Here is a 13485-nt window from a genome sequence, read left to right on the forward strand (position 1 = left end):
GCATCACATAGGGTTATGGGGATGTAATAACCCCAAATCATTTTCCCAACATAAGATTGTATGACCTAAAAGACATTATTACTCAAGTAAGGGGAACATCCCAGTCCACTCTCATTCCACCAACATTATGGGAAAATAGCTGCCACTTTACCAGCTCCTCTATGTACTTGGCTTTTTGCTCTCCTCCCATCAAGCAAATATTATTTTCTCTGCCACATAAGTCCATTAAGCAGAAGGGTGCTGCCTCTCTGCCTGCTATGTTAGTCTAACTACAGAAGGAATTCAGAGAACTACAGAAGTCCCCTGAGTGGTCAAACATTCTCTCCAGTTTGTTCTGAGGGTGTGTCCCATTGCTCAGGAAAGAAGGGTGCCAAGAGAGACTAAGCTCATTCATTGCCTTGAGGTATATTTCTACCGGGCTCACTAATTCATAATTGACTTGCAGCAAATACTTTTGCCTCCCTCATATCCTTTGTCATTCATTTCCAGCCTCTAGACCTTATCTGTGGGAGCACAGAGCATCAGGGCAGTATCTGAAAGGGCCATGCCTCACCTCTACCAGGCCCCAGGACCCCAGGAACATCCAGTCCCCAAGGATTCCCGTGCCATTCACTCCTCAGGCCAGACCTATGAACAGCTGAGGCAGGAGTGCCTACAGAGGGGCATCCTGTTTGAAGACAAGGACTTTCCAGCCAACAACTCATCCCTCTTCTTCAGTGAGAGGCCCCCCATACCTTTTGTATGGAAACGTCCTGGGGTAAGTGCAGGGGGAAGGGGAAGGAACGAAGGATACCTGGTTCCTGTTCAACTCTGTGACTGGGTAACCCAAGGCATGGGAGTCTCTCTCTGAGTTACCAAAGCAGAGTGAGGAAGTTGGAGAGCCTGTGGCAGGGAGGAGGGGCAAGCAATGAGGTGATCCACAGATAACTGTGATTTGGGCAAATCTTCCCCATCCCTGGTGCTGAAACTTTGCATCCAGAAGACAGCAAGACAGGGACCAGCTAGAAGCTGGAGGGTTGGGCGGGCTGATGAAGAGCCCATGTTCCTTTGAAATGAAAACTGCGCTGAAATGAAAATAAATGGGCATCAGATGCCTGTCCCATCTCTGTGGCCGAGGACCTTGTGGCAAGGAGCTGTGGTGGTCTAGAGAGGGGTAGGGCAAATGTATAGCAAAAAGAGGTGATTGTTTTTTAAAATGTAAAAAGAAAAGCTTTAACCTCCCTTGGTGAAAATAGAAAGAGGATTTACCCATTTCATAGAATAAAATGTAGAAAAGATGCATGTATTTTAGCTGTAGAGAGGATGCAGAGAAACTGACAAAAGTCAGTCCTGAGAAATACTTTATAGAATTATAATGAAGCTGCTGCTTATATTTGTTCTTGGGAATATAGGAGAGTTTTCCCCCCAGAACTACTGTCTCCTTATTCTTTTGGGGGCATTCAGAGGCTGTGTTGTTTTCAATTTGTAGCAGGGAAGGGTCCAGAGCAGTCCCTGAACCAGAGGATGAAGTCTTGGATTCTGGGTCTTAGGAAGAAAATGAGCCCCAAGTTCTAGGGACATCTTGTAACAGAAAATACTTGATGTGAAATGTTATTTGACACTCTAGATAACAGTGGATTGGGTTTTCCTGTCTATGATCTGATTTTTTTTTACTCCTCTTGGGTGTGTACTGGCTTGGGAGTGGTTCCTGTTGACAACCTATCTATACCTGCCCTAGGTCACTCACTTTGAGATGCATCAGGTGTACAACCCATCCCTGTCATTGGCTTTACCAGGGTGATTACACCCAGGTGTTGGTTTCCCCAAATAATAAGAAACTTTTGCAAAGCATTTTCCTTCTTTTTTTTTTTTTTTGGGTGAGGCAATTGGAGTTAAGTGACTTGCCCAGGGTCACACAGCTAGTAAGTGTCTGAGGCCGGATTTGAACTCAGGTACTCCTGAATCCAGGACTGGTGCTTTATCCACTGCACCATCTAGCTGCCCCTTGCATAGCATTTGACATGGTGTTTCATTTGATCCTCACCACAATCCTGGGAGGAGGTGCTATTATTATACCCATTTTATTGGTGAGGAAACTGAGGCTGAGAAGTTAAATGTTTTGTTAAAAGTCACCCAGCCAGTAAGAATCTGAGGCAGGATTTGAACTCACTTCTTTCTTACTCCAGGTCAACACTCTATCCATTTTGTGACCCAGCTGCCTTAAGAGTTAACATGATAGGGGCAGCTAGGTGGCACAGTGGATAGAGCACCGGCTCTGGAGTCAGGAGTACCTGAGTTCAAATCTGGCCTCAGACACTTAACACTTACTAGCTGTGTGACCCTGGGCAAGTCACTTAACCCCAATTGCCTCACTAAAAAAAAAAAAAGAGTTAACATTGATAGAGGGACAGCTAGGTGACGCAGTGGCCCTGGATTCAGGAGTACCCGAGTTCAAATCCAGCTTCAGACACTTGACACTTACTAGCTGTGTGACCCTGGGCAAGTCACTTAACCCTCATTGCCCCACAAAAAAAGAAAAAAAGGAGTTAACATGATAGTAGAACAGGAAATGCCATTTACTTTGCTATTCTGCATAAGGTCTATGAGAATTTGTGACATGGTTTTCATCCTCTGAATTTAAAGATGACCTCTATGGACCTCAGTTTCCTCATCTCAAAAAAAGGGGATCAGGCCAGATGATGTATACAGTCCCCATCAGTTCTAAATCCTTATGATCCTAAGGGTCTGATGACAATGTTATTCCCTATTCTGGGTTTCCAGCCAGTGAAGGGGGAGAGAGAAACAGAGACTGAGAGACAGACAGAAGCACAGAGACATAGAGAAACAGAGAGAAACAGAGAAAGACTGAGACCAAGAAAGAATGGCATAATGGAGAGAGCTGATCTCTGAGTCAGGAACACTTGGGTTCATATCCCACCTCTGACACTACTTATTACCTGTGATAACCTGGCATATCACACAGACTCTCAGTGCCCTGGGCAAAAATAAATTGCTGAGCCAGTGCTGATCTGACTAGTTCAGGGAAATCCTTACCAGCAGTTCCCTACATCAGTGAGATCACAGCTTCAATAAAAACAAATAAAAACAAGACTTTATAACTTGAGCTGGTGGTGGTGGCCATGACTCCATTCATACTCTCCACGTTCAGTGAAGAGAAACTAGGTGACACAGTGGATAGAGCACCTGGCCTGGAGTCAGGAAGATCTGAATTCCAATCCAGCCTCAAACACTTACTAGTTGAGTGATGCTGGGCAAGTCATTTGACCCTGTCTGCCTCAGTTTCCTCATCTGTAAAATGAGCCAGAGAAGGAAATGGCAATGCTAATTGTAAATCTGGCAACAGTTTTTCCTTTCTGGTAAGAGCTAATCAAGGTTATGCATGCTTGTGTATGATCTAATGTAGCTTTGCCAAGTATCTGTCAAGAAAACCCCAAATGGAGTCATGAAGACAGACAGGACTGGAATAAATAAAACAACAACAACTAACATCCAGTGATCCAAAGGCCTCCCAACGTGCCAAGCCAAGTAATGTGATGTTGGGCTAGTAGCTGATTTTCCTCTGGGCCTCAATACTCTCATGGGTAACAGGGAGATAAGAAAACCTACCTCATAGGATCATAGATTTAGGGCCAAGAAGGGACATTAGAGCTCACTTAGTCCAATGTCCTCATTTTGTAGATGGGGAAACTAAGACCATGGGCTTCAAAGTGACTTGACCAAGGCTTTGACTCCAAAATCCAGCACTCATTCCATTACACTTCATCTTTCCCTCACAAGGACTTTTAGAAGGGCTATTCGGATGTCGATAAAAGAGCCCTGCTCTGCTCAGTAAGAGGCCCAAAGTAAACACGCGTGATTATTTCTGTAGCCTTACTCTGTGCCCATCTGAGTGTGCATCTGTGTGGGTATTTGCATGTGTGCATGAGTGCAGGAAACACGTGTGCCTTCTGGCTTCATTTATTCAGAGGACTCACTTAAATACGATCATAAAACACTGTACAAACACAAAAGGCTATTTAACTGGGAAAACAGCAATAAAGATTTTCAATACACTCTAATAGAGCTGGGAATTAAAACCAAGTACCTTTGTTTCTGAGGCCCCCTCCCTCTAGCAATATATAAAGCCACTCTTTAAAACTGTATTTTGATTCTGAGCGTATACAGTATTAATGTGGAGTCACTTCAGTAAACATTTATTAAGTGCCTACTGTGTGCCAAGAACTGTGCTTAGCACTGGGGACAGAAAAAGAGGCAAAAGACAGTCCCTGCCCTCAAGGAGCTCACAGTCTAATGGGGGAGACAACAGGCAAACAAATAAATACAATTCAAGGTATACACAGGATAAATGGAATTAATTAACAGAAGGAAGGCACTGGAATTAAGAGGGGTTGGGGAAGGCTTCCTGTAGCAGCTGAGATAAACCAGGGAGGTCTGTAGTCACAGCAGAGGAGGAAGACAGTTCCAGGCCAGAGCCAAGAGATGGACTGTCTTGTTCCTTCCTGAAACAGCCAGGAGGCCAGTGCCACTGGATCAAAGAGTGCATGATGGGGAGTAAGGTGTAAGGAAACTGGAAAGGCAGTACTGGGCTAGGTTATGAAGGCCTTTGAATACCAATGGAACACTTTGTGTTTGATCCTGGAGGCGAGTGAGAGCCACTGGAGTATATCAAATGGGGGAGGAGGTTGGGGACAACATGGTCAGACTAGCATTTCAGGAAAATCACTTTAGTGGCTGAACAGAGAATGGTTTGGAGTGGGGAGAGACTTGACGCAGGTAGACCTACCAGCAAGCTATTCCATTAATCAAGGTGTGAGTTGATGAGTACCACAGATCATATACAAGCATGCATCAGCTTGATTAGCCAAGCGGAGATGAAGCCACTCTTACCATAAAGGAAAAAACTGTTGCCAGATTTACAATTAGCATAAAAAAGCACAAAATGGGATTCTCCAAAGGTAACTGAATACCATCATCAGGACATTTTAGGTCCAGCTGATTTCTTAAGGAAAATGTTCTAACAATTAGATTTGTCCAATAGTACAATGAATTATCTTAAGAGGTACCAAGTTCTCCAGTTTTGGAAAGCTTTTCTAGATTCTTTAAGCAGAGACTGGATGATACCTACTTTAAATCAATTCAACAAACATTTTACAGGAATGTTGTAGAGGGAAATCATGCTTCAGATAAAGGTTAAGCCAGATGACCTCTCTAGGAGTGTTTTTAGCCCAGGGTCTACAGACCAGAACAGATTTTGGTATCCCTGCAAAAAAAGACTACTTTAGCTGTGGGGGCAGTTAGGTGGCAGTTTAGTGGCACAGTAGATAGAGTGCTGGCCCTAGAGTCAAGAGGACATGAGTTTAAATCTCACCTCAGTCACTTACTAGCTGTATGACCCAGGGCAAGTCACAACCCCAATTGCCCTAAACATCCTGGGCCATCTGCAGTCATCCTGATATCTATGTTGCCACTGGACCCAGATGGCTCTGGAGGAGAGAGTGAGGTTGGTTGACCTTGCACAGCCCTTCCTCGCTTAAATCTAATTCGGTGCAAGTCATGACATCACCCCAATGACATGGTCCTCTTTGAGAACAAAGGACAAACAACAACTTTAGCTGTCCTCACAATGTTAGCCTAGGTAACGTGGCTATGCAGAATATCTCAAGGTCATTTCTCACCTGGTATCATCTGAGAATCAGGTCATTGACCTCAGCATCCATATTATAAGAGCCATGCTGAAAAATGGCTTGGTTCCTAAACCGCCCAAGTTAAACAATCTAGCTTTTAAGGTATGCAGACTTAATTCACAGGCAGTGGCATAGCTAGAAATTTGGAACCACCCTCACTCCCGAGCAAATATTACATAAAAGGCTCAACCTCTCTCCCCACTAGGCATGGCAATTCTTCTCTTTCCTCTGTCTTCCAGATTGTGAAGACTACTTCTTTTCATTTCCTACTCAGCTTCTACTGAAGAATTCTGTAGTCCTTTCATAACCTGCTGTGCTTTCTCCCAGACTTCTCTACCACTTGAGAGCACTCCAGCATTCCTCCATGTACAGAACAGGTCTTCATCCAAAATGGAAGCACCATAAGATGAGGTCATGCACATCATCACCCACCAGCACTTTGCCAGATGTCTTTTCCCTTCCGCAGTGTCCAACACCAGATCTGTGAGGACAGTTGTTACCTAGATTTATGTATTGACACATCGAAAGAGGAGGAGGAGTAGAACTGAATCCTATAGATTTGGAAAACCCATTTCATGTTTGTGGTTTGGGAATTAGAGGCAGTATGGTATAGCAAAAAGACTATTTATCCTTAGAGTTATGAAGACCTATGTTCATGTTCTGGTTCTGCCAAGTTGTATGACCCTAAGCAAGTCATCTCAACTCTTTGGGCCTTGTTCTCCCCATCTGTGTCACTTGGTGAAGACAACAATAGCACCCATCTCATAAAGTTGTAAAGAAATGAGATAGTATGTGTCAAGCACTTTGAAAACCTTCAAGTGTTAGATAAATGTTAGCAATTATCATTGTGAAAAACAGGAGTGTTACTTCAATATTTAAGAAGAGTAAAGGGCTAATGTTTCCCTGATTTTCAAAAAAGAAAAGAGAACAGAGTGTGGAAGCTATAGGCCAGCAAGCTTGACTTAAATTCTTGGTAAAATTCATTAAAAAAGATGGTTGTTGAGTACTTAGGGAAGCAGTGATTATTAAAAATCCAGCATGGTCTCAGCAAAACCAGGTCATGGCAGACTAACCTCCTTTCCTTTTATGATAGGCTTACTAAACTAGTAGATGAGTGAAATGTTGTGGATATAACTTACCTAAATTTTAGCAAATCTTTTGTAAAGTGTCTCCTACTATTTTTGTGGAGAAGAGAGATGTGGACTAAAGAATCTAATTAAATGGATTCAGGGCTAGTTGGATGGCCAAATTCAAAGAGTAGTTGCTGTTAAGGGTTAAGTGACAATATGGCAGATCTCCAGTAGAATAACCTAGGGATCTGTGGTTGGCCCTATGCTGTTTAACACTTTTATTAGACTTGGAGAAAGGCTTACATAGTTACTCAACAAATGTTCAGATAATTGTATTATCTTTATCCCAGCTTTGTGATCTGGGAAGGATAGCTAGCACAGTGTATGATTGAGTCTGTATCCAAAAGGATCTGGGCAGGCTAGAGCAGTGAACTTAATCAAATGATATGAAATTAAGAAGCAATAAGGTCTGGATTACAAAAACCTTCACAAGGTATAGGGTAAGGGAGGTATGGTGAGAGAGCTGTTGTTTTGAAAAAGATTTCAGGGTTTTAGTAGACAGCAAGATCAATATAAGTCAGTAATGCGATAAAACATCCAAGAAAGCTAATGTGGTCTTAAAAACTGCGATTAAACTGAGAGATGTAGTTCCAGAAATAGAAAGGTGATAGTCCCAATGTACTCTGTCCTTTGCTGACCTTATCTAGAATATTGTGTTCAGTTCTGGGCACCACACTTTAAGGTCATAAATAAGCGATCCAGATGAAGGCAACTAGAATGGCGAAAGGCCTTGAGTTCATTACATATAAGGATTAGTTAAGAGAACCAAACATGTTTAGCAGATAGAAAATAAGATTTGAGAAGGAGTCAACCTAGAGTAGTGGAGATTCATCTTCCTGAGTTCAAATCCAGCCTCAGACATTTACTAGCCGAGAGACCCTGGGCAAGGCACTTAATACCGTTTGCCTAAGTTTTCTCATCTGTAAAATGAGCTGGAGAAGGAAATGGAAAACCAACCCAGGATCTTTGCCAAGAAAACTCCAGGGGCAGCTAGGTGGTGCAGTGGATAGAGCACTGGCCCTGGAGTCAGGAGTACCTGAGTTCAAATCCAGCCTCAAACACTTAACACACACTTACTAGCTGTGTGACCCTGGGCAAGTCACTTAACCCCAGTTGCCTCACTAAAAAAAAGAAAACCCCAAATTGGGTTATGTTAGTGGGATGTGGCTGAAACAACTGAACAACAGCAACAACAGAAAGAAGACTCGGTGGGGATATGGTTGGTTTAATATGAAGCCTTGTCATATGGAGGTTTGTTTAAAAAAAAAAAAAGCTTTGTTAAAGTATTTGAAGAGCTGCCATTTTGTTGAGGAGGGATTTGACTTGTTCTGTTTGTCCTCAAGGGACAGAAGCAGGAGCACACTGAGGAAGTTATAAGGAGGTTAATTTAGTCATGGTGTCAGGAAAAACTTCCAAATAATTGTTGTTGTTCAGTCATGTCCACCTTTTTGTGATCCCATTTGGGGTTTTCTTGGCAAAGATACTGGAGTGATTTGCCATTTCCTTCTCTAGATTATTTTATAGATAAGGAAACTGAAGCAAACAGGGTTAAGTGATTTACCCAGGGTCACACAGCTAGTAAGTGTCTGTGGTCAGATTTGAACTCGGGTCTTCCTGACTCCAGGCCCAGCACTCTAGTCACTGCATTACCTAGCTACCTACAAACAATTAGTGCTATCCAAAAGTGGGATAGATGGCCCTGAGAGGTAGTAGGCTCTCCTTGTTCAAGCAAGGCTAAATGACTATTTGTCAGGTTTGTTATAGCAAAGATTCCTTTCAGGTATGGGTTGAACTAATTGGCCATTGAAATCCTTTCAAACTCTTAAATTCTGTGATTCCATGAATCTATAATCATATAGCTAAGTGACATAGTGGATAGAGTTATTGCACCTGGAATCAGGAGCACCTGAGTTCAAATCCTGCCTCAGACACTTATTAGTTGTGTGACCCTAGCCAAGTCACTTAACCTCTGTCTCTGTTTTCTCAACTATAAAATGAGGATAATAATAGTAACTACCTCCCAGGACTCTTATGAGGTTCCAATGAGATATGTCTAAGGCATTTCATAAACCTGAAAGCACTATATAAATTCTAGCTATAATAATAATTATTGTGATTATAAAGTGAGATAATTGAATTACATGATATATAAGGTTCTTTCCAATACTAACCTTGGACAAGCGTATAAGATTCCTTCATTTGCACATAAATACATTCAATCTTTAAAAAGAATCTGTATTAAATGATCATATAAGATGCTGATAAAGTCAAATATAGGATTGTGGGCCTGAAAGGGACTTTAGACGTTAGTCCCTGTCCTTGAAAAGCTTGTGATGTAATGGGCACAATAAGTTACAGCAGATGAAAAATGCCCAAATACACAAAGGAAACCTACTAAGGTATTACCAATGATGGCTTTGATCAGTTTGTCTCTTTACTTAGAGTTTCCATATTCCCAATTAGTCTCTAGCAGAAGGCATATGACTAACATTTGCCCTGCCCCACCTCTCCAGAGACCTTTCAAAAGGCTGCAAAGATTTCTTACCTCTGAGGCAAAAAGCCCATGTTTCAGCTGAGACCTGACACCCCAGCTGTCACTGGATCCTCCTGAGGTTGGAAAGGGCAAATGTGACAAGTGGCTTGCTGATAGGCAATGAAAGTTTCTATCCAGGGGAAGTCTGAGTCATTTTTCTGTTACCTTCAACCTATTCTATAATCTCCCCCCCACCCAGACACCCCCCCAAAAAAGGGGCGGAGTTTAAAAAATAATTATAAAATTGATACTGAGTATGAGTACTTTGTTAGGGAAACAGGGAGGTAATAGCTATAATATCAAGTTCTATTTGTTGAATACTTATTTTTCAATTTTAAAAAATTACTTCTCAACCTCTTCATATATCTCAAACCAGGTAGGACATATATTTTCTTGGGTATTAAGGGAGGAGTAGCTCCTCTGGTGTGAAGGTTTGGCAAGCTCTTTTCAGGGCTTTGGTGTCTGTCCACCTTTCACCTAACTCTCACCTGTGGCTCCAAGAAACTGTAGTATAGATAGTGGCCACACCCTGGTAAAACCATCTTAGCGAATGGGCTAAACCAAGTTGAGGGTAACCAGCAGGCCTCAAACCCTATCAGTGAGTTAGGGGATATCTACCCCAAGCATATGAAGACTTCCCCCAGTAGAATGGATGGATGAGGACAATTTGTTCCAATGGCCATGAAGGCCCATGAATCAGGCACTGTGGAATGCCTAGAGCTTGGTCAGACATCAAAGATGCCAATGTCATCCCCTGCATCCCCAGCCATCACTAGTTGTCTTGACTTTTGTCTTTCCATTGGACTTCAGTGACTCTGGAAGAGACAATGAGGTTGATGACTTTGTGCAACTCTGCCTCACTTAAAGCCAATTCAACCACGAAGCACGACATTACCCTATGATGTCATTGCTCCACTGAAAATTAAGGACAAACAACAACAGATGAGAGAAAACGATCTCAGAAACATTGAATCACTGGTTCAAGGACATTCATTTACTCATTCAATAGATATTTATTGAGACCCTACTAGAAGACCTATATTTTAATAATAATAAAAATAATAAGGCACTATTATATATAATAGCATTTTGGGGATTTGCAAAGTGCTTTGTATATCTCATTGGAACCTTGCAATAACACTGTAAGGTATGTGCTATTTATTATCCCCATTTTACAAATGAGTAAACTAAGACTAAGGGAAGTGAATTTGGGTCTTCCTGACACCAATTCCGATTCTCTATTCACTGCCGCACCTGGATGAATCCTAGATCCATTATTTGCTAGTTGCATGACTATGGACAAGTCACAAGAATAATATTTTTGCACAACAGCTTATTTATTGAGAGAATGCTACCTGCATTGCAAGTCACTTATGGGGAGAATAATATTCGAGCCATCTTTGTCACAGGGTCATAGTAAGGAAAGCACTTTGTACATCAAAAACACTATCTGAATGAAATTAAGTGCAAGGAACTTCCAAGCCATAACAATTCAACAAACTAACCTAGGGCTTAAAGGGATCTTAGAAATGAATTAGTCTGGAGATTGGTACCTCTGAACCACGTGCTTTGTGCCTATCTCCCCATGAGAAGTCCAAGGATATCTTTCATGGTTTCCCTCCCCCCACCCTTCCCTTCCCTTGCCCCTAAATAAACTACCACCTTATTCTGACTACTTTTGTGTGCGAGAGGGTATAATTCTTTAAAAAGGAATTCCTAAGAACCCCAAACCCCAACCCCTAACCCAAAACCGTACCCCACTTCCCCCCATTACAAAAGGAACTTTCCACAGTCAAATGGTCACCCCGCCCCCCCCCCCCATCAGTCCTCTATAAAAGTACCTGCCGGTCTCCTGCTCGAGGAGATTGGTACCTCAGAGCCACGTGCTTTGTGCCTTGCTCCCCAAGAGAAGTCCAAGGATTTCTCTTGGTTTCCCTTCTCTTCCTTTGCCTCTAAATAAACTACCATCTTATTCTAACTGCTTTTGCGTGCAAGAGGGTGTAATTCTTTAAAAAGGAATTCCTAAGAACTCCAACCTCTAACCCAAACCCCCTACCCAAAAAAAAAGAAAAAAGAAAGAAATGAATTAGTCCAATCTGTCTTTTTATACCAAAGAAAAGTGAAGGTGAGAGAGGGGAAATAATTTGACCTACATCATACAAGTTGGAATTGGAAGAGCCAGGCCCTAGGCCCGGGTCCACTGACTTCCCACAGATCAGTCTGTCTGTCTGCTTTGTGATATGGCTGCAGCAGGACCAGAGGCTGGAGCACAGGTTTCCTGCCTTCCACGTCAGTGCTCTTCCCACTGGCTAATCCTCACCATCGTTCTTAGGGAAAATGTCTCCTGGATGTTTTCCTAAACTAGCCATGATTTCACTGCTCATCCAAATAATTTTTTTCTTTTCTTTCTGGCTGAACTAGAGGGTTTCTAGGGTCTTTTCCAACTCTCGTTTCTTATGATCTAAATAAATCTTTCCTAAAAATGTGTCTAATCAGGTACAAAACTAAGGCTAGGAGGAAAGTGAGATTCTACAGCAGACGTCAAAATTGTTTCAAGAGTTCAGAATGGGGGAGAAGGGGAGGGAGCAAGCATTTATTAAGCACCAATTCAGTGCCAGATACTGCTAAGCAGTTCACAAGTATTTTATTTGATCCTCACAACAACCCTGGGAAATAAGTGCTATTATTATCATCCACATTTCACAGTTGAGGAAACAGAAGCAGATGGACGTTAAGTGACTCATCTAAATGACACACATCTTATAAGTGTCTGAATCTGGATTTGAACTCAGGTCTTCCTGACTTCAGGCCCAGAGTTCTATCCACTGTGTCACTCAGGATAAGTTCTAGTCACCTCTGTTTTGCGATAATATAGGGAAGCCACAGGAAAGTTGTTGGGCTGCTTTGTGCCTCAGTTTATCTGTAAAATACCACCTACCCACCTCACAGCAATGTTGTGGAGATGACAGCTGTAATAGAGTACAAATAATAGATTATCTGCTTCTTAGTCTTCAGATCTTTAGGCCACTCATATTTGCTGTAAAGGTATCTTGGCACAGTAAAGTAAAGGCCTTAGAATGAGCAGATCTGAATGTGAATCCCACTCTAGATTGTCTACTACCTGCATGACCCTGAACAAATGACTAATGCTTTAAGGTCCTCAGTTTCTTTACCTGTAAAATGGAAATAATAATGCTTTCTTTACCTCCCTCATAAAGTTATTGAATGGAGGAAAGTGCTTCACAATCTGAAAATCACTAAAGCAATGCGTTATTATAAGAAAATGCCTCCAAATGCAATTACTATGTGAAACCTTATAGCCTGGAAAATGTGTGTGCTTCCAAAAAGTGCAATTGCCTCATAGTTGGCCAAAGGGTTTGGACCCATTAGCTGGAAAGCAGTTGGAATTTCTCCAAAATAAATGATCTATGCATTTTCAAGCAAGATTGCTATTCCCATAATCACTGAGAAAAGTATCTCCTCCTCCTCTTCTTCCTGCTCCTCCCCCTCCACTTCAGTGGCATGCTGCTCCCACCAAGACCTGGGTAGCTGCCCCAACAGCAAACACAGCAATTGAGCTGGGACCAGCTGCACTTTCTAGTACCACCTCTTTGTTAAACACAGCACAGCCCTATGGAAAGGCTGATATGCTAGAAGGGGGAAAGAAACAAGTCTATTTTACAGACTGGTTCCCCCACCCCCCAGATCCAACCCCAAGGAACATCCCTCACAATGTAAACAAGAAATCAGTAAAACAAGAAAGCACCCAATGGAGGAACAAGTTCAGAAGAAAAGAAAGAGAAAATCCCCACAGTTTTCAGTGTGTTATCAAAGGTCAGTTTGTGTGTATATATAGAAACAGAGAAAAGAGAAGAGAGGAGAGCAAACCTTTTCATTTAAATTGATCTGAAAAAAAATGTAGTATGCAATTTTATATAATACCAGGATTTGGAGCTAGGAATTAATGTCCCCATTTTGTAGATGAGAAAACCGAGGCCCAAAGAGATTATCTTTATGCTAGTCCCATACATCAGAATTGCTATTTTTTCTAACCAAGGTTCCTTATCAGACAAAAGAGCTGTCCTGGATGGGTTTTTTTTCTGTGTTTGGTTTTCATGTAATAGAGTACAAATATTAG

General features: G+C 42.0%; 1 protein-coding gene across 1 annotated transcript in view; it reads left to right on the forward strand.

Annotated features, from left to right (window-relative positions):
* The first annotated feature begins 544 nt into the window (after nt 1–544).
* The window catches only part of CAPN9 (calpain 9), a 70609-nt gene continuing 57668 nt past the window's right edge, over nt 545–13485 (forward strand). Inside the window, exon 1 of the mRNA XM_044005367.1 lies at nt 545–757. Coding sequence (XP_043861302.1) covers nt 545–757 — 213 coding nt within the window. The remainder of the gene's footprint in view (nt 758–13485) is intronic.

The sequence above is a fragment of the Dromiciops gliroides genome, chromosome 4, assembly GCF_019393635.1.
Source record: "Dromiciops gliroides isolate mDroGli1 chromosome 4, mDroGli1.pri, whole genome shotgun sequence".
Taxonomy (NCBI): Eukaryota; Metazoa; Chordata; class Mammalia; order Microbiotheria; family Microbiotheriidae; genus Dromiciops; species Dromiciops gliroides.